Source organism: Gadus macrocephalus, chromosome 16 (assembly GCF_031168955.1).
Source record: "Gadus macrocephalus chromosome 16, ASM3116895v1".
NCBI lineage: Eukaryota > Metazoa > Chordata > Actinopteri > Gadiformes > Gadidae > Gadus > Gadus macrocephalus.
This window is the reverse complement of record NC_082397.1, coordinates 28,313,801-28,341,689: the sequence shown is the minus strand read 5'-3', so window position 1 is coordinate 28,341,689 and position 27,889 is coordinate 28,313,801. Positions and strand designations below refer to the sequence as shown.

At 45.8% G+C, this 27,889-nt stretch overlaps 1 protein-coding gene across 3 annotated transcripts in view; it reads left to right on the top strand.

Moving 5' to 3' along the window:
* The window catches only part of raph1a (Ras association (RalGDS/AF-6) and pleckstrin homology domains 1a), a 129,768-nt gene extending 103,372 nt beyond the window's left edge, over positions 1 to 26,396 (top strand). For all 3 annotated transcript variants that reach the window (XM_060074658.1, XM_060074657.1, XM_060074656.1), the window contains 9 exons: positions 10,567 to 10,688; positions 13,403 to 13,468; positions 15,086 to 15,229; positions 15,389 to 15,499; positions 17,972 to 18,070; positions 19,184 to 19,304; positions 19,633 to 19,754; positions 21,276 to 23,631; positions 23,770 to 26,396. In XM_060074658.1, coding sequence (XP_059930641.1) covers positions 10,567 to 10,688; positions 13,403 to 13,468; positions 15,086 to 15,229; positions 15,389 to 15,499; positions 17,972 to 18,070; positions 19,184 to 19,304; positions 19,633 to 19,754; positions 21,276 to 23,348 — 2,858 coding nt within the window. In that variant the 3' untranslated portion in view covers positions 23,349 to 23,631; positions 23,770 to 26,396. The remainder of the gene's footprint in view (positions 1 to 10,566; positions 10,689 to 13,402; positions 13,469 to 15,085; positions 15,230 to 15,388; positions 15,500 to 17,971; positions 18,071 to 19,183; positions 19,305 to 19,632; positions 19,755 to 21,275; positions 23,632 to 23,769) is intronic.
* Positions 26,397 to 27,889: the final 1,493 nt, after the last annotated feature.

Here is a 27,889-nt window from a genome sequence, read left to right as displayed (position 1 = left end):
TACTTTTGACAGGTTAGAAAACTGGGTGGGGCTGTCAGGCACAGTCTTAAATTGGTTCAGGTCCTACCTACAAAATAGGAACTACTTTGTTTCCATTGGCGACTTTGTATCAGAATCAACCAACGTGACATGTGGAGACCCACAAGGTTCGATCTTAGGACCCTCTTTATTCAACATCTACATGTTCCCGCTAGGGCAAATCATGCAAAATAACAATATTGACCATCATTGCTATGCTGATGACACGCAAATCTATGCAGTGGTGGGTAGTAACGCATTACAAGTAACGCAAATGAGTAAAAAAGTAAATTTTTCGGTAACGAGTATTTTTCACGTTCCTTTTTTAAGTCTGTAATTTTACTCTTACTCAAGTAAATATTTGATTTAGAATTCTACACTTTAATCAATTACATTTTCCATTGTGCCTTCATTAAAATGAGTATTTTGATAAAGACATTATCTTCGTTGACTAATACAGCGCACACGTTAGCGACGCGCCCTCCCTAGGTTGCAACATTGTTGCAATTCCATAGCGAGGAGACGAGTCGACCGTTACGTTGGACTGAGGACTAGAAACGCATGGATGCAGACGCGCAGGAAGATATTTTCGCCAGGGGGTGCAGAGTTACGGTCCACGTATAGTTTATATAATTCTAAAGATACTATGTTGCACTGTATTCTGCACACCACTCACAAACTTGTTCGTCATTGCCGTGTCTGGCTCTGTGAGTGTGCGTGCATGCTATGTGCGTAGGCTGGATAAAACTGATTGCCCAATCAGCCGACCAAGTCAGTCTCGTTTGTGTTTAATTGGTTGTGTTCCTACAAAGCTCTTGCCTTTTGTCACATGCACAGAGCTTAATGCAAATTTGTTTGAAATGAAATTACATTTTTGTTGTACATATTGCTTTTGTTGTGGACCTCAACTTGTGAAGAAATGTTTTAGGAGTGCATCTCTTTCTCTCCCTCACTCACTCACGCATTCTAACATGTTATGTATTTTTCATTGATCCAAACACTCCAATACAAAAATGTAAAGTAACTTGTAATTTGAGTAGCTTTAAAACAAAGTACTTTTTTACTCTTACTCAAGTAGGTTTTCCAATTGGAATATTTACTTTTACTAAAGTAGATTTTGAAGGAAGTAATTTTACTTTTACTTGAGTATAGATTTTCAGTACTCTACCCACCACTGAATCTATGTATCGATATCACCAAATGACTATCGGCCCATAGATCTGCTGTGCCAGTGCATTGAGCAAATGAAAGAGTGGATGTGCCGAAATTTCCTTCAACTAAATGAGGACAAAACAGAGATAATTGTATTTGGTGCTAAAACGGAAAGGCTTAAAGTAACCCAGCACCTTCACTCTCTGTTCCTGAAAACTTCAATCAAAGCCAGAAATCTAGAGGTTATCATGGATTCAGATTTACATTTCGACAGTCCCATCAAATCAGTTACAAAATCTGCATATTATCACCTTTAAAATGCTTAGAGGGCTCATGTCCACCGAAGACATGCAAAAACTTGTACATGCCTTTATCAGCAGTAAGCTTGATTACTGCAATGGTCTCCTTACAGGTCTCCCAAAACAAACTCTAAAAATGTGAACATATTACACCAATTCTTAAATCGTTACATTGGCTTCTTGTAGGTCAGAGAATTGATTTTAAAATCATGTTGCTAACCTATAAACAGTGTTGGGAAGGATAGTTTTAAAATGTATCCAGTTACAGAATACGAAATACATGCCCAAAAATTTAAAATGTAACATATTCCGTTTCATCACTCAATCTGAGTGATGAGTATTGTATACTTGGATTACATCCACATTGAATTGCATTTTATAAGTGTAGAAATGCGGCATCAAATCTTGCTTACTAAACAGGCCTATTCTGGTGTGTTCTTCTGTTCAAACTGGCTGAATGTGTTAGGCCCAAGTCTCCCTGAAAGTGCACTATTTTATATAATTTGCTGTAGTGGAGCAAAGACTATAAGGGTATGTTCATGCGAAAGATATTTGCTATTACATCTAACATTTTCTTCACCGGGCTAAGTGCATAGGTGTTGCCTATAAAAAACTGCCTTAAAATATAGAGAGAGAGAGAGAGAGAGAGAGAGAGAGAGAGAGAGAGAGAGAGAGAGAGAGAGAGAGAGAGAGAGAGAGAGAGAGAGAGAGAGAGAGAGAGAGAGAGAGAGAGAGAGAGAGAGAGAGAGGATCGTTCAATCATTGGACAAAAGTCTGGGGCGGTAGTGGACCCGCCCTCATCCTGGTGCTGAATGTGTTAAATGCATCGGCATTTTTTCGTGTGTTTTTCAGGATACGTTTTATGTGGGCGTCTGTCCAAATTACCAGACGGTCCAACAATTTGCTGCTAGTCTTGAAGTTACCGCTAATCAAACAATAATTCCCATTATGCACGCGGATGAGCGGGTGCCTGTTACATCCAAAGAGGCATATTTTTTGTAGAACTGGATCGGACCGAGGTGCGTTCGCTTTCCCATCTCAAGCAAACCGTACCAGGGTTCGTTTGGACAACCCAGTCGCCAAGAAAAAACGTTGACGGTGTACGTTTCCATGAACACATGGATACGTAGCATTTCAACGTAAAAAATAGCGTGTTATACCTACAGTATCCACGCGTGCCGCTGTGGAGGCAGGTTTCGGGGTTTGGGTTTCACGGCTTTCGCAGCAAATTGTGGACACGATTGTTTAGGGGGGGGGGGGGAGGTAGACTGTTGTTGGACCGGGGGGGGGGGGGGGGAGGGTGGGGGGGGGGGGGGGGGGGGGGGGGGGGGGGGGGGACACGTTTGTTGAGGGGGAGGGGGGGGGGGGGGGGGGACACACGTTGGTTGAGGGGGGGGGGGGGACACGTGGGAGGGGGGGACGTTGAGGGGGGGACGGGGGGGGGGACACGTTTGTTGAGGGGGGGGGAGACACGTTTGTAGGGGGGGGGCACGCTCGACAACGAGAGTTGGTTTTTATTGAACGCTCGACAACGAGAGTTGTTTTTTATTGAACGAGACTTCAACACGGAACAGCTGCACGAAACGATAGTCACGTCACTCTCGGTGACGGTGTCGACAACAATGAACACACGAACAATGTTAATAGAACAACACACAACCACATAACATCCCGAACCCATTAACCCCACTTAATCCTAACAACAAAACAAGTTAACAAAAGCCCCTTTTGTCAACTGACAACCCCAATTCCCAGAATCCCCCGCGGAACACGGCGTAGCCTATATTAATCTTTATTATCTGAATCGGAAATGCAATATTTTAGGACAGATACACCATTAAACGCGTTTCTAATGACATTTCTAGCGAGAAATGTACATTTTCCTTACATAATCTTCAGTCAGTGAATGTGTATGATCTTTATTAATCTTTATTATCTGAATGGGAAATGCAATATTTTAGGACCGATTCACCGTTAAACGTGTTTCTAATAACATTTCTAGCGAGAAATATACTTTTTACTTGCATAATCTTCAGTCAGTGATTGTGTCTGATCTTTAGTTTTATAGTTATTAGGATTTGATCGGCTCGCTCGCATGTTTCAACGACGTCAGGTTGTTAGGGACGCTGCTTTCGCTAAACTAGCAGCTCACGTGCTTCCTGCGTTTGTGTTATTAAACTGTTACTTTATGTAACTAATGATATCATCTTGTTAGAAACACGTATATCTGAGAGCCAACCCAGTCGCCAAAAGCATACGTTGACAGTGTACGTTTCGTGAACACTGGATTACATTGCATTTCAACATAAAATAGCGTGTTATACACACAAACACACGCACGCACACACACACACGCACGCACAGACACACACAGACACAGACACACACACACACACACACACACACACACACACACACACACACGCACACGGTGCATTTCGCTGCTAAAACAACAACAAAAAAATATTCCCTCAAATATTATTACTTTCAAAACGTTGGCCAAAATGGCCAATAATATCATTTTTTATTTGGGATGCTTCTAGGACATTTTGGGTGGATTTTGAACGGTATGTGGGCAGCACGTTTTTTGCAGGACCTGGCAACCCTGCGCTGTTGCCCGAGATCTGGATCCACCACCCCCCCCCCCCCCCCTAAATAAATACTATGGCAGAATAAAGAATAAATTCATGCATTATCATTAAACTTGAACATTTGTTTTTACAGTAGATTGGTGGAGGGATGACGTATGTTGGCCAACCCGGAAGTTAGCGTCGCCCTGGGTTCCCTTGACAAAAAGCCAACGGGTTTTTCCATTGGATTTTGGATTATTGCAGAAAAATTAGCATCTTTGAAGCACCTCCTCAAAAACTGAAAATAAATAAATGAATAAATAAAAAGAACCGTTTTCCAAAGAACGAAATGTAAACCAATGCATTCTGAATGGGAGTGTTTCTCCGATTTTTCCATGCTACACAGAACGAAATGTAAACCCAAGCAAATAAAGACTTCATGTTCATAATAATTTAAATATCATTAATCTCCTGAGTGTGTTGGGTGGTATTCTATTTTTTTCAACGGGGCTGCATCCAGTCACTTGACCGTCATGGTTGCTATGGTGGTTGCTATCGACCGCCCCCTCTAATCCTTACATGGCTCTAAAAACCACGCGGCAAAGGAGCTGCCGTAAATTGTGTTGTTTTTGTCGTAAACTGGGGTCCGACGGTTAAAAAATAGACAGATATTCCGAGGTTTCCTTAAAAGGCAGCTTGGATGTTTTTATTTTCTGCAGTTTAGACTTCTTCTATAACCTATTTTTGAAAGCAAAACACCAATTTCATTGATTTAACGAGGCAGGGTTATTTGAAACAATTTATTCAATAAATATTTGTGAGAGGTCATTCCTTCTCCTGAGTTTGCTTCCTATTTATGTCTAGTGTACACCCCTACTGTCCAAAAGCATCCCCCCCCCCTCCCCATATGGATTTGGAGAGTTGTTGCCACGTCCCAGTGGTGGAAGTATCATATAATATGAAAGAGGGCATTCAATTATACTACAATGATCAATTAGGAGGCCGAAGCCCTAAAGGAAGTGATGCAATAGGTGACTGAGGCGAGAACATTTAAGTAAACTGTACCTTGGGGTCTCTTATATATCAAAGGGGGTTTCAAAGGACGCATACGCTTCAACCTGTGGCTCCAGCCCTACAGGAAATGACTCAGCAAGTGCTCCATCTCGTTGCACCTGCACCCAGCGGCTCGCTTGCAAGATTTTGGCCTGAAGTTCTTCCCAGACCTATAGTCCAACATGCATATCTGAGAATCAGGCCTCTCTTCAATAATGACAAAATGTTATGAGAGAAATACAGATTAACTTTTTGTTATCTCATAAGCGGCTCCTTTTGACCTTTTGACCCCAGACTTCAAAGACGTGGCCACAGGCCAGCTGTGTCTACACACATTAAGCCACAAATGTACCCCCCCATCCCACAGCAAAGCTAGGGATGCTAAAATGTTTACACACATTTCCCGGGGCCCCGAGAACGACATATCCAAGATTTGTAGTTCTAGCCCATAGAGAAAAAAAGTTTTCCCAAATGGACTGTCATTTGGACAAAGCCCCTTCAGAAGTGTTGCCTGCGAGACCTAATGGTTCAGAATGTGGTGGAAAAACAGTTTTTGAGATAGGAAGGTCCTACCGCCCTGAAATTTGAATACCATATTCTAGGGCCTAACTGGGACCCCCGCACCGAAACTTGGCCCGGTCGGACCCCGAGTGCAGGAAAGGGGGGCCTGGACTTTCATAATCTTCTCTCGGTGAATGTAAAGGATGTTTGGTCGGATGTTATGACGAAGAATCATAATGTGAATGGGAATATTCTATAAATGTCTTGATATCATCTTTCGTCTAAACACTTCTGCTGCAGCCGCTTAAAGTCTCACTCCGAGAACCTTAAAATATGAATCAATCCATTAGAAGTATGAAAATATCAGGGCAAACAGGGCAAACAAGGTGTCCTTTGACATCTACATTTCGAGACGATTGCAACAGTGCCACACATGATCATATTTGAATATGTTTCGGGGTAGTAATTAGCTGTCGATTTTGGAGGCCTTTATCAATAATGACCAGCTATAGATTTGCTTCCCGATGGAGATTTTTTACAAATTACATGTTAATTAGCATCTACACGTTAAGCTGAGATGAGATCCAGAGAGATCAAGCTCGCCCTCTTGCTACACCGAGATCATGTCCTAGACCTAGGTGTACCATGTAAAATACATGTTACCATTAGCTAGAGTGTCATGCTTGGTGTCATTGGACTCAGCTCAACGTGTAGATGCTAATTAACATGTAATTTGTCACAAATTTTTATCGGGAAGCAAATCAATAGCTGCTCATTATTGATTATGGCCTCCAATTTCGACAGCTAATTACTACCATTAAACATGTTTGAATATGCTCATGTGTGGCACTGTTGCAATCGCCTGGAAGCGTAGATGTTGAAGGACACCTTGTTCGTCCTCTTACGCCACCGGGAAGATATTTACATGCTTCTGATTGACTAATGAATTGATTCAGCTATTCCCCCAGAAGTCTGGGGTCAAAAGGTCAAAAGGAGACGGCACCACGCCGCTTATGAGACAAAAGTTAATGTGTATTTCTCTCATAACTTTTTGTCATTATTAAAGAGAGGCCTGATTCTCAGATATGCAGGTTGGTTAGATGGCTAGGGTGTAGGTCTGGGAAGGACTTCAGGCCAAAATCTTGCAAGCGAGCCGCTGGGTGCAGGTGCAACGAGATGGAGCACTTGCTGAGTCATTTCCTGTAGGGCTGGAGCCACAGGTTGAAGCTTATGCGTCCTTTGAAACCCCCTTTGATATATAAGAGACCCCAAGGTACAGTTTACTTAAATGTTCTCGCCTCAGTCACCTATTGCATCACTTCCTTTAGGGCTTCGGCCTCCTAATTGATCATTGTAGTATAATTGAATGCCCTCTTTCATATTATATGATACGTCCACCACTGGGACGTGGCAACAACTCTCCAAATCCATATGGGGAGGGGGGGGGGGGTGCTTTTGGACAGTAGGGGTGTACACTAGACATAAATAGGAAGCAAACTCAGGAGAAGGAATGACCTCTCACAAATATTTATTGAATAAATTGTTTCAAATAACCCTGCCTCGTTAAATCAATGAACTTGGTGTTTTGCTTTCAAAAATAGGTTATAGAAGAAGTCTAAACTGCAGAAAATAAAAACATCCAAGCTGCCTTTTAAGGATACCTCGGAATATCTGTCTATTTTTTAACCGTCAGACCCCAGTTTACGACAAAAACAACACAATTTACGGCAGCTCCTTTGCCGCGTGGTTTTTAGAGCCATGTAAGGATTAGAGGGGGCGGTCGATAGCAACCACCATAGCAACCATGACGGTCAAGTGACTGGATGCAGCCCCGTTGAAAAAAATAGAATACCACCCAACACACTCAGGAGATTAATGATATTTTAAATTATTATGACCATGAAGTCTTTATTTGCATGGGTTTACATTTCGTTCTGTGTAGCATGGAAAAATCGGAGAAACACTCCCATTCAGAATGCATTGGTTTACATTTCGTTCTTTGGAAAACGGTTCTTTTTATTTATTTATTTATTTATTTTCAGTTTTTGAGGAGGTGCTTCAAAGATGCTAATTTTTCTGCAATAATCCAAAATCCAATGGAAAAACCCGTTGGCTTTTTGTCAAGGGAACCCAGGGCGACGCTAACTTCCGGGTTGGCCAACATACGTCATCCCTCCACCAATCTACTGTAAAAACAAATGTTCAAGTTTAATGATAATGCATGAATTTATTCTTTATTCTGCCATAGTATTTATTTAGGGGGGGGGGGGGGGGGGTGGATCCAGATCTCGGGCAACAGCGCAGGGTTGCCAGGTCCTGCAAAAAACATGCTGCCCACATACCGTTCAAAATCCACCCAAAATGTCCTAGAAGCATCCCAAATAAAAAATGATATTATTGGCCATTTTGGCAAACATTTTGAAAGTAATAATATTTGAGGGAATATTTTTTTGTTGTTGTTTTAGCAGCGAAATGCACCGTGTGCGTGTGTGTGTGTGTGTGTGTGTGTGTGTGTCTGTGTGTGTCTGTGCGTGTGCGTGTGTGTGCTTGTGTGTGTGTGCGTGTGTGTGTGTGTGTATAACACGCTATTTTATGTTGAAATGCGACGTAATCCAGTGTTCACGAAACGTACACTGTCAACGTATGCTTTTGGCGACTGGGTTGGCTCTCAGATATACGTGTTTCTAACAAGATGATATCATTAAAAGTTACATAAAGTAACAGTTTAATAACACAAACGCAGGAAGCACGTGAGCTGCTAGTTTAGCGAAAGCAGCGTCCCTAACAACCTGACGTCGTTGAAACATGCGTGCGAGCCGATCAAATCCTAATAACTATAAAACTAAAGATCAGACACAATCACTGACTGAAGATTATGTAAGGAAAATGTACATTTCTCGCTAGAAATGTCATTAGAAACGCGTTTAATGGTGTATCTGTCCTAAAATATTGCATTTCCCATTCAGATACTAAAGATGAATATAGGCGACGCCGTGTTCCGGAGCCACGGGGGATTCTGGGAATTGGGGTTGTCAGTTGACAAAAGGGGCTTTTGTTAACTTGTTTTGTTGTTAGGATTAAGTGGGGTTAATGGGTTCGGGATGTTATGTGGTTGTGTGTTGTTCTATTAACATTGTTCAACAAACGTGTCCCCCCCCCCCCCCCCCCCCTCAACAAACGTGTCTCCCCCCCCCCCCCCCCCGTCAACAACAGTCTACCTCCCCCCCCCCTAAACAATCGTGTCCACAATTTGCCGCGAAAGCCGTGAAACCCAAACCTCGAAACCCGCCTCCACAGCGGCACGCGTGGATACTGTAGGTATAACACGCTATTTTTTACGTTGAAATGCTACGTATCCAGTGTTCATGGAAACGTACACCGTCAACGTTTTTTCTTGGCGACTGGGTTGGTTTGGAAGTGAACCGAGACCAGCTGTTCAGGAAGGTCTCGGCCGGCTGATTTGGTTCACATCGAAGCGAGGTGGTTGCATTCACACCAACGCAAACGTACCGAACCAAGGGAACAAACTCGTTTAGTGCGCACTAAATGCTGTTGGTGTGAAAGCACGAATAAACTGTTGAGACAGAAGTATCGTCATGTAATCCATTGATTTCAACAATGTTACTGTATTCTAATTACCAACTATTTAAATTGTAACTGTAACGGAATACTGTTAGCTATAATTTGTATTCTGAATACATAACGCCGGTACATGTATGCTCCCCAACACTGCCTATAAATCCCTACATGGTTTAGGCCCAAAATATTTAACTGATATGCTTCCACTACATAAGCCTTCTAGACCACTAAGATCTTCTGAGACCAATCTGTTAATTATCCCCAGGGTAAACACGAAACATGGGGAAGCAGGATTTAGTTACTATGCAACAAATAGCTGGAAAACTCCCTTAGGATTTAAGACTTGCCCCAAATCTGAGCACCTTTAAAACAAGAATGAAGGCTTTTATGTTTGCTTTAGCTTTCTGCTAAATCTTAAATGCATTGCACTTTCTAAAAAGCTTTTTTAACTTTGCCTTTATTTTCTATTTTATTACTAAAATGCCTTTTTAACTTTCCATTTATTTTCTATTTTTACCAGAAAGATACATGATCTGATACCAGAGTGAAAGGATAAGGGTTTGAGACCCAAGTTCTGTCTGGGTTAGAGTCCTAGAATCTGGGTTGGAGTCCCCGAGAAAGGACCAAGTTCCTTTAGGTCGGGTTGGAGTCCCAGAGAAAGGCCTGAGTACTGTCTGGGTAGGAGTCCCGACGTCTGTCTGGGTTGGAGTCCCAGAATAAGGCCTTTGGTTCGTGGTTAGAGTACCGACATGTGTCTGGGTTAGAATCCTAGAATCTGGGTTAGAGTCTTAGAATAGAGTACTAGTATCCGGGTTGGAGTCCCAGAGAAAGGACCAAGTTCCTTTAGTTCGGGTTGGAGTCCCAACGTGGGTACCAAATTCCTTCAGGTCGGGTTGGAGTCCCGACATGGGTACCAGAGAGAATGTTGATCTGATCTTAAATACATTGCGTTTTCTGTTTTACTCATTTCTTTGCATATGTTTTCTTTTACTTGTCTATTATTTTATTTTATTGTATGACAATATTTATATGTAAAGCACTTTGAGTCTGCCTTGTGTATGAAAAGTGCTATATAAATAAAGTTGCCTTGCCTTCTCAATAAATTTTACATATTTATGTATGTATATGGACATTCATATATATACACACACACACACACACACACACACACACACACACACACACACACACACACACACACACACACACACATTCTGAAGGACTGAGCAGTGCTGTGGTTAAACTAACCTACAGCTGTAGGGCTTCCTGTGTGTCCTGTATAAACTGTGTATGTCAAATCTGTGTGTCTGTGTGTGTCTTGAGGGTGTGTGCGTGTGCGTGATTGTGCCCATGTGTCTGTGTGTTTCTGTGTGTGTGTGTGTGTGTGTGTGCAGAGCGTGTTTTAGAGGACCATGAGAACCTGGTGGAGAACCTCCTGAACTGGACGAGAGACGGACAGAACCGGCTCATGTTCACTGAGCGCATGGAGAAGTACGCTGTCTTCAAGAACCCTCAGGTACGGCTCACTGGACGAGGTGAGGCAGTTTGAGGACGGGTAGAGAGCCTTATCCGCGCCACAATCTACCAGAACCTATTTGCCAGTCTTTGTCACATGACCCGCTGTGGTCCACATGCTGGGGGCTCCAGGCTGTGGTCCACATGCTGGGGGCTCCAGGCTGTGGTCCACATGCTGGGGGCTCCAGGCTGTGGTCCACATGCTGGGGGCTCCAGGCTGTGGTCCACATGCTGGGGGCTCCAGGCTGTGGTCCACATGCTGGGGGCTCCAGGCTGTGGTCCACATGCTGGGGGCTTCAGGCTGTGTTCCCGCTGGGGGCTCCAGGCTGTGGTCCACATGCTGGGGGCTCCAGGCTGTGTTCCTGCTGGGGGCTCCAGGCTGTGTTCCTGCTGGGGGCTCCAGGCTGTGGTCCACATGCTGGGGGCTCCAGGCTGTGGTCCACATGCTGGGGGCTCCAGGCTGTGGTCCCGCTGGGGGCTCCAGGCTGTGGTCCACATGTTGGGGGCTCCAGGCTGTGGTCCCGCTGGGGGCTCCAGGCTGTGGTCCACATGTTGGGGGCTCCAGGCTGTGGTCCACATGTTGGGGGCTCCAGGCTGAGTTCCCGCTGGGGGCTCCAGGCTGTGGTCCACATGCTGGGGGCTCCAGGCTGTGGTCCACATGCTGGGGGCTCCAGGCTGCGGTCCACATGCTGGGGGCTCCAGGCTGTGTTCCCGCTGGGGGCTCCAGGCTGTGGTCCACATGCTGGGGGCTCCAGGCTGAGTTCCTGCTGGGGGCTCCAGGCTGTGGTCCACATGCTGGGGGCTCCAGGCTGTGGTCCACATGCTGGGGGCTCCAGGCTGTGGTCCACATGCTGGGGGCTCCAGGCTGTGTTCCTGCTGGGGGCTCCAGGCTGTGGTCCACATGCTGGGGGCTCCAGGCTGTGGTCCACATGCTGGGGGCTCCAGGCTGTGTTCCTGCTGGGGGCTCCAGGCTGTGTTCCACATGCTTGGGGCTCCAGGCTGTGATCCATATTTTGGGGGCTCAAGGCTGTGTTCCCGCTGGGGGCTCCAGGCTGTGGTCCACATGTTGGGGGCTCCAGGCTGAGTTCCCGCTGGGAGCTCCAGGCTGTGGTCCACATGTTGGGGGCTCCAGGCTGAGTTCCTGCTGGGGGCTCCAGGCTGTGGTCCACATGTTGGGGGCTCCAGGCTGAGTTCCCGCTGGGGGCTCCAGGCTGTGGTCCACACGGTCTGCCACTTCCTGGCCTTCAGACCAGGACCTTGGTTTTCATGTAACTTCATCAAGACTACCTGACGTGACGTGATGTCCATTTAGGTACATGGAACATTCGATTGGCCCTTAACACTCAACATATGTCATCATATGGTCCGGCAGAAGTCCATATAGATATTTATATATATACATACAGTCAGTGTTGGGGGTAACGAAGTGAACGAAGTAAAGTAACGCATAACATTTAAAATATTGGTAACTACACTACTTTACTAGACTATCGTGACGCGCTTTCCTCCGTTACCCAAGCCCTGTTTGCCTGCGTGTAAAGTGTTGGAAGTGTTGGAACGCAGAAGCAGGTGACACAGAAAGACAGGCTGGTTGCAGGGTTCATTGTAGAAGACATGCTTCCCCTGTCAACTATTGAATCGCCCAGATTTAGGAAAAATACTAGATAAAATACCTGCAACTCGCAAGCCAACATCCGACAGGAAAACATTTTCCCATTACCTGAACAAGTGTTACGACATGGAATCGAAGCTCAAAATAATTTTCGAGTCCTCCCTGGATCATGTGTCCACCACCACGGACATTTGGTCCGCAAACAACAAAAATTACTGAGGAATGATGGTGCACTGGATTACTTTAAAACTTGAGAAGGCTGCTCTTGCCTGCAAGAGGGTGAGAGGAAGATACACTTACGATGTCATATTTTGCGAAATAGATCAGGTTCATTCAGCCTTTGGACCACATAAAGTATGTGTCACTGCCGCTTAAGTGCATTTCTGTTTTAATTGTATGGGATAAAGTGACCTTTTTGTATTTTTCATTGACCTCAACATAGCCTACTTTATCCTGTTGTTTGTGGATTTTACAGCGAGGCATTTCTTTGTGCAGACAGGGATATTGTTCTTTCATATGGTTTATATGCTATTTTGTATAGATTTATACAATAACACTAAGTGATGATAGGGCTATGATGTTTGTCCATGTATCTAGGCCTACAGTAAATTAAGAAACGGGAAAGAGAAGTAATAAGTAGTGAAGTTTCAAATGCAGTAACTAGTAAAGTAATCTCATTACAATTCACAGAAGTAACTAGTAATAAGTAACTAATTACTTTTTTTGAGAAACTACCCCAACACTGCATACAGTATATATTATATTTAACTACCTGGTATTTGTGTGTTCTTTGTAGTACCAGTGTTTCCCAACAAGGTGTATGCACACACACATCAGGATGGTGGACACACACATTAGCACAGTACATGCTTACATCAACATAGTGCCTCTCAGAAACACCTCTAGAATCATCTTGGGGGAAACACTGGTAGGACTATGTCATATAGTGTGAACGACTTTATGAGCTGTGTGTTTTTGTGTATAGCTACATGATATTTTGTTTATTTGTGTATAGCTACATGATATTGTGTGTATTTGTGTATAGCTACATGATATTGTGTGTATTTGTGTATAGCTACATGATATTGTGTGTATTTGTGTAGAACTACCTGTTGGGGCGGAAGGAGACGTGTGAGATGGCTGACCGGAATAAAGAAGCCTTACTAGAGGTGATCATCATTGATTTACCTTCACCTCCCTCTGCCTCTCTCTCCCCCCTACCTCCCAACACTCTACTGCCCTCTAATGCCCTCTCCCTCTAACACTCTACTGCCCTCTAACATTCTGCTGCCCTCTCCCTCTAACCCTCTACTGCCCTCTGCCGTTCTCCCTCTAACACACTACTGCCCACTCCCTACCTCCCTTAACACTCTACTGCCCTCTGTCGTTCTCCCTCTAACACGCTACTGCCCACTCCCTACCTCCCTTAACACTCTACTGCCCTCTACCATTCTCCCTCTAACTCTCTACTGCCCTCTAGCAATAATATATATATATATATATATATATATATATATATATATATATATATATATATATATATATATATATATATATATATATATATAAAATATGTAAATGTGATTATGGGCTATAAAAAATAAATAAATAATGATTTTTTTTAATACATTAATATTAATATATTAAAAAATAATATTAAAATTGACATTTAAACCATTGACCATTATTATATAATGAATACGAAGTTAGTTGGTAGTAAAAATCTAAACTCTGATGGAATAGAATCAATGGATCTAGCAAGCGGAGCTTAGCGTCTGTCCTGCTCTCCTCACCTATATATTTATTAAAGTAGTGATCTCCTATTGTAACTTGTATTCCAAACATTGCAGTAGGAAGCTTCTGTGTCAATCTCCTGGGGATAAAATGTCTCTAATGTAGATCATATTTAAGTTAACTCAATGCTAATGAGATGCCGTAGACCCTTTTAAGTTCACTCAGTGCCAATGTCAATGTTTACCTCGGTCTGCCTGGGGAACACCAGGGATTGTTGATATTCGTAGAACCTCTTCAATTTCATATTTATTAAATAACACCGGTTTCATATTGCAGAACTGTTTGACACCATGGCACTCTTTCAAATGGCTGTTTTTTCCCCAACAAAGCAGTTAAATCATAAGTCTCCGCCTATACCACTCAGAAGTATTTTAAAGAGTCTGGCTGTGACCCATTTGTGATTATTTTCAATCACCTTCATTGTGTTCTAATGATGTAAGGGCTGTTCTACATGAAATGTGCCTCACACCGTGGACTTATATATATACGTTCCGTGAAGCTCAACCCTCTCTCGGACATCAACATCGGCCGCTGCAGAGCTCAACACAACTACACAAACTGTTACGTTCCCAAGCCTAACCCTCTGGGATGTGCCTCATGTGAAGACCATCATACTCCTTTCATTCACCAACATCCATTTCACCAACATCCATTTCACCAACAACCCTTTCACCAAAAACCCTTTCCCAAACAACCCTTTCACAAAAAAGCCCAATTAGAGGATTCAATTAAAACAGTTTCTCTTTTTTTATCTTTTTTAAGTGAGTGTTCATCCTCTAATACATGTTTTGGAGAAGATTTTTTCTGCCGTAGTTTTCCTGTTCGATAACTCAGTTTCTCTCTCTCTCTCTCTCTCTCTCTCTCTCTCTCTCTCTCTCTCTGTTGTTAATGTGTGTGTGTGTGTGTGTGTGTGTGTGTGTGTGTGTGTGTGTGTGTGTGTGTGTGTGTGTGTGTGTGTGTGTGTGTGTGTGTGTGTGTGTGTGTGTGTGCAGGAGTGTTTTGGCGGTGGCTCTGTGTCGGTGCCGGAGATGGAGGGTGTGTTGTGGTTGAAGGAAGATGGGAAGAAGTCGTGGAAGAAGCGCTACTTCCTTTTGCGAGCGTCAGGGATTTACTACGTCCCCAAAGGCAAAGCCAAGGTCAGCCTTCCAATCACACGCCCCTAATATAGTCCACCCCCATCACCCATGACACCCAATCAGACAGCAATGAAAACTTGTAGTGTACACCTGCCACCTTTATTATATTTAAGGATTATTATTTAGTGTGTGTGCTTTGCGTGCCTGGTATGTTTGCAGGCATCCAGGGACCTGGTGTGTTTCCTCCAGCTGCACCATGTCAACATCTACTATGGTCAGGACTACAGGAGCAAATACAAAGCGCCCAGTGACTACTGCCTGGTGCTGAAGGTAAGGCGTTCTGCTCTCTGCCAGAACACACAAGGCTTGTGAGACCCTGACATAGCTGATACTACACATGTGCATTAAGCATGTCCACATATCCACTGGAGGGCTAAACCGGCCAGACAACCGTGCTGAATTTAATATAAGACATTAGTTTCCTCTCTAGATGTTCCATATTTAACAAGTGGGCCTTTAATTTACGACCAGAAATCATGCAATGAAGCCAATGAGGCCTCCCCAGTGTAGTAATGCCAATCCCACAACACAATAGCTGTTGTGTTTTTGTTTGAGGGGTTACAAAAGGAATGGCCTACAAAAGGTTAGCAGGAGAAAGGTAGGATATAATAATAATAATAATAATAATAATAATAATAATAATAATAATAATAATAATAATAATAATAATGGCAACACTGACATTGAACTTCTTATGATATCATTTTGAAAGAACAAATAATAATCACTCCGTTTAGAACTCTAATCTGCCCATATCCCGCACAATGATTTTTTTATAGGCACTGTTAAATAATCAAAGAGAAGTATTCATTTGAGGGAAATGTCAACACTGGTATTATAGTTATATGAACAAACTAATGAGAATGATTCAGGGCAGTTGACAACACTTTTCACATAGAGCAGAGGGGAGACATATTGATGTAAGAATGATTCATCAAGAAGCACATAAGAACTCTACACACACACACTTGTGTGTGCGCTAAACCTTTTATATTTTAGCCTATTGTACATTTGATTGATTTGTTTAAGACTTTATATATAAGGTATGAAATAGTATGAAATGTTTGTTTCAGGTAGAGAATATGCACAACTGTATCAGCAATGATGAATTCAGTTTGATCTTCAATATTCCCCCTTTTCTGCTTCCTAATCTCAGCAGCTCATTGAGAGCTGATTTATTTCATATTAGTACTTTTCATTTGTAGGAAAGGTTTCACACAAATTTCCCCAAATGCCGATGAGGAGATGGTGAAACTCACCCAGCTGTGAGCACTTACGGAGGAGGTCATGCACTAGAGTTTAGATTCTCTGCCCGAGCCCGAGCCGACCCGCGGGCCGGGTTGGGCCGCGAAGCAAGACACCTCTGCTGCGAGTCGGTGTCCTGTTCTCCCTGTCTGGGCTTATTTTCCAACCCAGTCTCGTGACACTGTCACGTCACGTCATTTTATCTATTCATTCGTGATCTGGGACACGTAATTTAAGTTTTTTCATGCCAAGAGCACAAATTTCAAAAAAGAAGAGATGAAGCAGCTACCATTTTTTTCGTTGCGGTTTACCTACAGAGCAGCGCACCTGCATTAAATATATCCGTGAATTGTCACAATTTCCCAATTGTCCCAGATCACGAATGAATAGATTAAATGACGTGACAGCGTCACGTATTTACGTGAGACTGGGTTGTATTTTCCCGATAATGACCGGCGTTCTATACATTATCCCTATAGATTTAGCAGAGCAGGCCTAAGTAAGAAATGTGTACAAAATTACACATGCATTCAAAAAAATGTCGGGTTGAAATCTGGTCGGGCTCATAATTACAGTTAATGTGTCGGGATGGGCGGGGCTCGGACAGAACGTGCTCGGGTTCGGGCCGGGTCGGGCTCGATTTTTTGGGCCCGATCTAAGCTCTATCATGCACCCAAACACTCGCCTCGAACTCCCACAACAAATACAGCGCAGCGATGGTGGTGATCTCAGCCATGTTGTTGGAGCAAAAGAAAAGTAGCGGGGGAAAATAGGTTTTGGGAGGGCTCTATCTGCGTAGGCGGGTTGAACCATTTTTGTGACACACAATGATCAAGCGTTACTGTGCGTTTACACCAAACGCGACGGGGCGACAGGATCCCATACAAAGTGAACGTATCGACGCGTATGGGGCGAATTTTTTGCGAGAGAAAACCGGCGACAAATTTTGATTTGTCGCGCCACACTTTCGCCGTGCACAGACGAGCGTGTTCACGAGGATTTGTGGCGCGACAAATTCGGGGCTCTCATAGGGATTGGGCTTCTTGGGGTTTGTTTACCGGCGTTGCTATGTTTCCGGTCTTCTGTGTTCCAACGGTTTATTAGGTAGGCCTATCTAATAAATCTCTGTCGATTCAATACTTCATTCACTGTCTCTTCCGTGATTGCAATATTATGAATATACTGCGTCGGGTCCTCCGACGTCTCTCCCTCTTCCACAAAAGGTAAAGACATGCAATGGTGGTTATCTTGTTGTGGCGCGACAAATTCAACAAAACTTGCACAGCGTCAGATTATGATGTGTGGCGCGACAAAACTTCGGCGACAACGCGGACTGGCGACAAATTTCGCGTTTGGTGTGAACGCACAGTTATGTGTGTAATCTTACGCGCGTTCATTGTGGCAGTACCTTTAGACACCACCTCTGTCCTGCAGTACTCAAAGTTCTGTCTGTTGCACTCGGTATTGATACACATGTACCTGTGTGTGTGTATGCAGCATCCTCAGATACAAAAGAAGTCTCAGTACATCAAGTATCTCTGCTGTGACGACGTCAGAACGCTCCAACAGTGGGTCAACAGTATTCGTATCGCCAAGGTAACAAGTTACATTTAATCGCTATTTGTGTTATATAGCTATATATCATCTGAGTGAATATATGTGTGTGTGTATGTGTGTCTATGTTGTATAGCAATATATAATCTATGTGTGTGTGTGTGTGTGTGTGTGTGTGTGTGTGTGTGTGTGTGTGTGTGTGCGTGTGTGTGTGTGTGTGTGCGTGTGCGGGTGTTTAATTACACTGTAGTATTATACTACAATATAGTATGCAGTATTATACATAGTATATAATACTTATACAGTAGTATACAGTATAGTACAATTCATCAGTAGTCATTTGTGTATTATTATGTAATCTGAGTTGTATATAATATATTGTAATTTGTGTCAGTGAGTTGTATTTTATCTGTAGTAATATGTGAATTAGTTCATTATTAACAACTCACAGATCTGTGTCAATCTGTGAGTTGTTAATAATCGGAAGCAATCAGTGTATTAAACAACCTGTGAGTTGTATATAATCTATAGTAATCTGTGTATTGTATAATCTGAGTTTTATATAATACGTAGTCATTTGTGTATTGTATAATCTGTGAGTTTTATATAATCGGTAGTAATCTTTGTATTATATAATATTAGTTGTATACAATCTGTAGTAATCTGTGTATTACATCATCTGAGTTGTATATAATCCGTAGTAATCTGTGTGTTATATAATCTGTTAATCTGTGGTTTGTATAAAACTCTGTAATAATATTTGTATTGTATCATCTATTAATATGTGAGTTGTTTATACTCTGTGGTAATCTGAGTATTATTTAATCTGTTAATCGTTGAGCTGTATACAATTTTCATAATAGTTGTATTATATCATCTGTTAATCTGTGAGTTGTCTATAATCTGTAGTAATCTTTGTATTATATAATCAGTTAATTTGTGGGTTGTGAATACTCTGTCAAAATAGTTGTATTATATTATCTGTTAATCTGTGGGTTGTCAATACTCTGTCAAAATAGTCGTATTATATTATCTGTTAGTTTATGAGTTTTTGTATACTCTGTAATGATAGTTGTATATATATTATCTGTTAATCTGTGAGTTGTAAATACTCTGTAATAATAGTTGGATAATATCATCTGTGTTTGATCTCAGTACGGGAAGCAGCTGTACCTGAATTTCCAAGAGGTCACTAGAAGATCAGACGCAGCATATGATTGGTCCTCACTGTCTTCTTCCTCCATCCAATCAGGATCCAGCAACTCAAGCATGCCAGGTACCTGCCTGTCTTTCCAGCTCTCTGTCTGTCTTTCTTTCTGTCTCACTCTCTCTAGCGCCCTGTCTGTCTGTCTCTCTAGCTCCCTGTTTGTCTGTCTGTATCTCTAGCTCCCTGTTTGTCTGTCTTTATCTCTAGCTCCCTGTTTGTCTGTCTGTATCTCGAGCTCCCTGCTTGTCTGTCTCTCTCTCTGTCTGTCGGTCTCTCTAGCTCCCTGTTTGTCTGTCTGTCTGTCTGTCTGTCTAGCTCCCTGTCTCTCTGTCTCTCTAGCTCCCTGTCTATCTGTCCGTCTGTTTGGGGTTAAAGGTCATATGTCTGTCTCCTCCAGAGTCTCAGTCAAACCACTCCAGCCAATCAGACAGTGGCGTCTCAGAGATGACATCATCATGCCATGCCCGCTCTCAGAGTGTGGTCAGCTCAATCTTCTCTGATGCCTGGAGGAGAGGAGAGGTACGGACAAACCCACACACACACCACCTACACACACAACCACACACACAGACGCACACACACACACACACACACCACACCACACAGACACCCCACGCACACACCACACACACACACCACCGGACACACACCACACAGACTACACACACACACACACACACACACACACACACACACACACACACACACACACACACACACACACACACACACACCTCATACATGCACTTACACACACACACACCACATATAGTTGGGGTGTGACTTTAAAGGGGACATATTATACCACCAGGTGTGAGTGTGATTAGCCATTACAAGTCGTTTTGAAAATATGCAGCTTCTGACATCACAGGTGGGCTTGTCCATCTCGATGTATGACGGATAGATGAGCAACGTTTGCTACCGTCCACTGGGTAGGCTTTCAGACTGATTTATCCAGCACACATCTACCGTAGGTGGACAGGCCCACCTGTGATGTCAGAAGCTGCACATTTTCAAAACGGCTTGTAATGGCTAATCACACTCACACCTGGTGGTATAATATGTCCCTTTAATAATAATCAAACTATAGTATCAAAGTCTCTATGTCCGTCTATCCTTCCTTTTCTTGACCCCCCTAATCACCCGATGGACTGACCCCTGGGCGGGGGGAGGACCCTGACAGGGCGGGTCCAGTGGGAGGGCGGGTCCAGTGGGAGGACCCTGGGAGGGCGGGTCCAGTGGGAGGGCGGGTCCAGTGGGAGGACCCTGGGAGGGTGGGTCCAGTGGGAGGGCGGGTCCAGTGGGAGGGCGGGTCCAGTGGGAGGACCCTGGGAGGGTGGGTCCAGTGGGAGGGCGGGTCCAGTGGGAGGGCGGGTCCAGTGGGAGGACCCTGGGAGGGCGGGTCCAGTGGGAGGGCGGGTCCAGTGGGAGAACCCTGGGAGGGTGGGTCCAGTGGGAGGGCGGGTCCAGTGGGAGGACCCTGGCAGGGCGGGTCCAGTGGGAGGGCGGGTCCGGTGGGAGGTTCCTGGCAGGGCGGGTCCAGTGGGAGGGCGGGTCCGGTGGGAGGTTCCTGGCAGGTCGGGTCCAGTGGGAGGTTGATGAGCGGTTTACCAAACACACCGCAGGCCAAGCAGTCAGCCGATTCCAAACAGACCCGTTTTGAACAGGCTCTTGACTTTTTATATAGTTCATAATAATAATGTATCCATTGCTCTAACACAGTGCTGATATATGTAAAACGTTTTATAGCATTATGTTTAATTATGTGATGCTTTAAAGGACCACACCAGAAACCATCGTTACATCTTTCCTGACTTCACTTAAACGGCCGTTATCAATTGAATATGATTAAATTGAACACTGGGTACCGACCGTCTGAGGCGGACCTGTATCTGGTGAATAACTGGGTACAGACTGTCTGAGGTTTAGGATCCACTGGTGGATACTAAACTCTCTCTCTCTCTCTCTCTCTCTCTCTCTCTCTCTCTCTCTCTCTCTCTCTCTTTCTCTTTCTCTTTCTCTCTCTCTCTTTCTCTCTAGATGCTGAGGATTGACCCAATCAGTCGACCAATCCCAGTCCAGATACCCAGCATGCCGCAGTACCCCCCCTCTCAACCCCCCCCCTCTCGAAACAGCTACACGGGCAGCACCTCCCCCTCCGAGGAGTGTCCCCCGTCCCCCCCCCTGCCCGGCTCCTCCCCCATGGCGGCCCCCGGGATGCAGTTGAAGTACAGCACCCTGGCCCACCCCCTCCCCCGGGCCCAGTCCGCCGGTCCCCTCCCCCCCATGGCCCCCGCTCTGCCCGACCGCCCCGGGTACAACACCCTCCCTGCTGCCTACTGCACCCCCCCTCCCCCGTCCCAAACCCTTCCTGCCCCCGTCTTCTCCGCCCTGACGCTGGGATTCGCTCCTCCTCCCCCCCCGCCAGAGGAGGAGGAGGAGCTCCTCCCCCCTCCCCCCTCCCCTCCCTCGCCCCCATCCCCCCCCCACTCCTCTCTCTGCAACGCCGGCCTGCAGGAGTTCCTCTCCCACAAGTTCCCCCACATGGAGTACGACTTCAGCTCCCACCAGGAGGACTCTCCTCCCCCTCCCCCTCCCCCTCCCCCTCCCCAGCTCTCTCCCCCTGCCTCCCTCCAGTTCCTCCCCCCTGCTCCTCCCAAGAGCTTCAGCGGAGGCTTCCCGCCACAGACAGCCCGCAAGCCCTCTGGCCCCTCCTCACTCCCCCTCGCCATCTCCCCGCTCTCCCCGCTCTCCCCCCTCTCCCCGACTCCCCCATCACACAGCCATGGACCAATGAGGAAGCAGCAGAGCTTCTCTGCAGGTCACTCCCCCAGCCAGCCCCCCCCCACCCTCCCCAAGCAGCACAGCCTCTCCTCCCGGCAACTCCCCCTCTCCACTCCCGCTTCATCCCCCTCCTCTTCGTCCTCACTCTCACTGGTTGCCGCGGCGACCTCCTCCTTGGTCAAACAGATAGTGAACCAGTTCCCAGGGAACTCCCCCCCCTCCTCCTCCTGCTCCGCCCCTCTATCCCCCCCGGCTGTTAAAGCCAAGCCCCGGTGGGGGCGGGGGGGCAGCGTGGCGCTCCACTCCCCAGAGTTCCCCCCTCCCCCCTCGGAGAGCGACTTCCCCCCTCCCCCCCTGGGAGTGGGGGGCTGCTCCTCCAAACCCCGGCCCCCTGCCCTCCAGAGGGCCTCCACCGTGCGGGTCGACTCCCAGGAGGAGCGGCCCAAGAAGGTGGACAGTCTGGTCAGCCTGTTTGCCCAGACGCCCCCCCCCTCCTCCTCTGGCGCCGGCTCTCCTTCCAAAGACTCCTCATCCTGCCCCTCCTCCTCCACTCCTCCCAAGCCGGGCAAGCTGAACCTGGCCACGCTGCCCCTGGTGCTGCAGGGGCTGCAGACAGGACAGCACCGCCAGCCCTCCCCCCCATCTCCTCCTCCGCAGCACCTCCACTCCTCCCCCGACGACTTCCCTCCTCCTCCCAGCGACTCGGAGCTGTTTCCTCCTCCTCCTCTTCACAGAGCGGAGTTTGCTTCCCCACTCTCCCGCGTGGCCGTGGTCAACCCCCAGCCCCAGCAGCCCTCCTCCTCCAGCCCTGCATCGTCATGGAAACAGGGTGGCTCTCTGAAGAAGGGGGCGGGCGCCGCGCCCAGTAGGAGGAGCAGCGGCACGCCCCTCTCGCCTCCCCCTCTCTCCCAGACCCCGCCCCCCTCCCTCTCCTCCTACTGCCCTTCCCCTGTGCCCCCCACCTCCCCCAAGGCGGCGGCGCCACCCGGCCTGGCACTGCAGCCCCACTTCCTGGAGGACCTCAACCGCACACTGAAGAGGAAGTCGGTGTCCCGGCACGGCGTCCTGGCTGCCGCCGGCCTCCTCCCCGTGCCCTCCAAGACCGAGCCCATGGGCACGGTGGACGATCTGGCCCTGCTGCCCCCCCCCCCTCCGGAGCTGCTGCAGAGCCAGAAGAGGGCGGGCCACAGCCAGACCCTCTCCCGCCACCACACCCGCTCCCAGTCCGCCAAACACGCCCACATCTCAGGCTATGCAACGCTGCGCCGCGGGCCGCCCCCAGCCCCGCCCAAACGGGACCAGAACACCAAGCTGACCGGGGAGTGGTAGGGGCCCCGGACCAGGACTCAGACTGGCCCACAGGCGGTCTGGACCCCTGGACCAGGACTCAGATCGGCCCACCAGGAGGTCCTGACCCCCCGGACCAGGACTCAGACTGGCCCATAGGCAGTATGGACCCCTGGACCAGGACTCAGACCGGCCCACCACGAGGTCCGGAGCCCCCCGGACAAGGACTAAGGACCGAGCAGATCGAGGAGGCCCTGACCCCCCGGACCAGGACTTGAGGTCCGAGCTGACCCAGAGGTCCTGACCCCCCAGACCAGGACTTGAGGTCCGAGCTGACCCAGAGGTCCTGACCCCCCAGATCAGGACTTGAGGTCCGAGCTGACCCAGAGGTCCTGACCCCCCAGACCAGGACTTGAGGTCCGAGCTGACCCAGAGGTCCTGACCCCCCAGACCAGGACTTGAGGACCGAGCTGACCCGCTTCCATCTCCCTGTCTGTCCCCTTGTTGTCCTTCCACTGCGTGTTTACCCCCCAGTCCTCATATATAATACCCTGATCATACTAGAACACCCACCCAGCTTTCCCAGGTTTAGCAGCTTAGCATTAAAATATAATGGAGTGGACGACGGACGGAGGCTTTGTGCTCCGAGCAGCATGAGCCAGGAAGAGGTATCGTTACCGTAGCAGCCAGTTCAGACCAGTGTGAGGTGGGGGGGGGCACCGTCGGAGGGGGCCTTGCCATTTAAAGTTCAAATTGTGTGTTTTTATATTAGATTATTTAATACCTAAAAGCTATTGTTGTTTTTGAATTCCTTTATGTTTATGGGAAGTGTAGTACGGCCGTTGACGGGCAGTGAATCTGTGTTCTGAGAGTTGATCCATTGATCTGCGAGGTAGCCTAGCCAGCTATCCTAGTAAGTTAGTTAGTTAAAGGGATACTTCACCGGTGGTGATATGAAGGTTATATGAACTAAATAATTATATGGATTATAAATGTGCAAAAAAAATTAAATCCATTAATTCTAGCCTGAGAAAAGGCAAAAAGTGTCTCTCTGGCTCAAAAGTAAGAACTCCTCCAACTACCAAAGTGCATTGCGCTCGCTGCACCGCCCGCCTGTTAACGTTTGGAGGGGGAAGGACCCATGGTCCTAGCGCGAGTGGTAGTGCGAGTGAACTTTGTGTAAACATTTCCCTGTGATGATACGTTCTAGTTTAGACTTCTGCCCCTGTTTTTTCAAACGCATCATTTGTATATTACTGTACAGCATAAAAACATTTGCTAATTACAGTAGCTCAGCATATCAAGTATTTGTACTCAACCTTTTCTCCCCAGTTGAAATAAGTATTTATCTTATACAGTAGGCGTACTTTAGTATAACAGCACTTGTGATTTGTTTAACAGGGTTGGTAAACAAATCACAACAACCAACATGAATTTGAACTTTTATTCATGAAAATATATGAACTATTTACAGAAAATAAACATGTGTTTGCTAGAGTCAAAATAGTCACAGCTCATCTTGAGCATCTATTGTCTCCTGATAGCCACGGTACTGCCCATCTTGTGTTGGGTAATTAGCTGTGATGGCCTGGACAACACAGGAAGCCGATACTTTCTAAGAAAGAAAGAGACCAACATTAGCAAAGCAAGATCAATTATGCCTTGAGTAGCCTATACAGCATTACACAGACTTCAAGCTAACGTAACGTAGCCTATGCTCTGCCAATAAGATCGGCTACTTTTGGATAGCTACGTCATGTTCCCCAGGCCTCAAACTGTTGTAGCAAATGTGTAAGTAAAAAAAACAACACTTACTCTATGCTCAGACGTCTGTTGCTCCCGGCGGGCATTGGTTGGCGTTTCCAGTACTCTTTCTGGGTCCGGAAATATGTATCTAATACCCAACTGTTCAGAGGAGGCTAAAGCCTGGGGGAGAGGTTACACACATGGCCCCGTCCCCGCCAGTTTCAGCCATTTATTCTAGAAGAAACTGGCATCGCTGAAATTCGCTGCAGCACAGGGACTCTGTGTTAGTATCTATAGGCGAACAGAGCATACCAGAGCGCTCCGGCTCCTCGTCCTCGGCAACAGGCAAGGCTTGTTCAGCTGCAGCCGCAGCAGCCTCCTTCTCTATTTGTGTCAATTCTTCCTGGCTGTATCCTGGCTTGTACTAATAGCCCTGAATGTCCAAATCCAACAATAGATTTTCAAAATCCACTTTGGTTGTTTCACATTGCAAATTTGTTCTCTAGCTAAGCGGTGAAGAAACATGGCGGATATTGTGTTTACATCTCGTACGCGAGCTCCCGCCCCCCCGCATTCCTTATTGGTGCTCACAAATTTGCCAGTGGTTTGTAGTCCTCGGCCCTTCTAGCAGGCAAGCAAAGTTCTCCCGAGATGAGGTCAAACGAATGGGTTAGACAAGGGGAAAAAAAACTTTTTTTTATATTACAATAGCGATTTTTGAATGATTGAACTCCGGTTATGAATTGGTGAAGTATCCCATTAACTAGCCTAGTGAGCTAGACTACCCATTTTGCTAGCTCCATGAAGGAGGGGCTTCCTCATTACAACCAATTATATAACTTTATTCATGTTTAATCATCGACTATATATTCCTTGAGTCCCAAACCAGCTGACGGTAAACTATGCTAGTATTTTGTTAGCTTGTGTTTCGACTATAGATAGTCTTTTCTAGTGAGTTTGTAAAGTACCCTTTACAGGATCCGTTGTCTGAGACAATCTCATTTGATTAAATGTGTGTTTCAGCTCTCCAGACCCTGTATTCCCTGAGTGTCAGGCTTCCTGATCCGTTCAGACGTATGCATGTTGTGTCTACATTGTCACTCCTGCCAAAATGAAATAATTATTATAATGTTTCAATTCTTGTTCACGTTTTTATTTATTTTCATTGATATTACAGCATTGGGTGAATAAAGTGAACCAAAACATTAATGAGACAGAGGAGGTCGGGTTGTCGTCAGATCTTAACATGAATCCTTTATCTTCATGCATCTCTATCCTGATTGGCTGCAGACGCTCACATGTTCTGTTACTTTTCAGGTCAATAAAGGACAACTTTCTCCTTAACCACGACTCACTTATAACACACACACAGTCATATTACCAGGGCCGTAGCACCAAATTCTGTGCTCTGTAGGCCTATACACCCCGCCCCGTCAGAATTGCTGAGGGGGGGAAGCAATTGTTGACGGGGGGCGGGGGTGGGCGGCTCCTACCGCTAGGGGATGGTAGAAAATTCTACAGACTTTTATTTATTTATTTTCTTTTTAGACTTTTACCCCTCTGCCTTGGGCCCCCCCACAACTGTGTAACTTAAACCCGCAGTCCGGCGGCCCTGCATATAACACACATTAAACAAACACATAACGTTCACACTCATAACACAAACACATAACACACAAAACCTACAAACTCACATAACACACAAACATAACGTACACTCATATAACATACGTACACACATAACGCAAACAATGTACACACACATATTACAAACAACACATACACATTCACACACATAACATACAAACATAATGTGCACAAACAATGCACACATATCTTGCACAAAAATAATAATCACATTCATACATAACACACACACAAACATAATGTGCGCAAACATAATTTACACCAACCCGGTATCACGCGATTTCCTGCTCATGCGCACAAACGTTAATCTATTGAAGCGTGTTCCAGAGCACGATAGTTTTCGTGCTACACAGAACGAAATGTAAACCAATGCATTCTGAATGGGAGTGTTCTCAGACAATTAACGTGCTCCACAAAACGGTACGAGAGAGAGAGTGAACGAGAGAGAGGGAGGGACAGAGAGAGAGAGCGAGAGGCTTCAGAAAGGGTGTTCTCAGATAGTAGGCCTACAGTGCACCCTAGTTATGTTTATGCCAAAACCACAAATGCTATATATATATATATATATATTGCCTAATTATATATATTGCCTACATATATATATATAGGCTATATATATAATTAGGCTATAATTATATTATTTAGCGTGTAATGAGACAATCTATTGCCAAATTGTTGAAGATGCCCGAGAATCTCCGGAGATATCAGCATGGGAAATTGGCGCATCAGACCCATGAACCTATAAAGAAAGACGTCATCTCAAGCTGGAGAGAACGTTTGCGGTGCTGGTTTGTGTCACGTAAGTACAGGGCTCTCATGTCTCATGCATTCGGCGTGAGACACATGCAATTCAACCCATGCACACGCTCGAACCTGGTCTCACGAAAATACGTGACACTCACGTTATTTAATCTATTGAAACGTGATCAGGGACACGTAGGCCTATTTTCTAAATTTTGTATTTCAATTGGAAGTAAGCTATTTGTCGTGTCACTATAAGCACGACTTCCAAACTAAGGTTCTGTCCCGGAGCGTTCTCCCTAATGTCCCTTATGGAGCTCCGTACAGATCATTCATTGTTGAAAATTGTCTGTGATAACTAACAAATGACAGCTTTTGGCCCCCCGTTTCTACTTAAAATCGTCTGTGATAACTAACAACATGACAGCTTTTGGCCACCCGTTTCTACT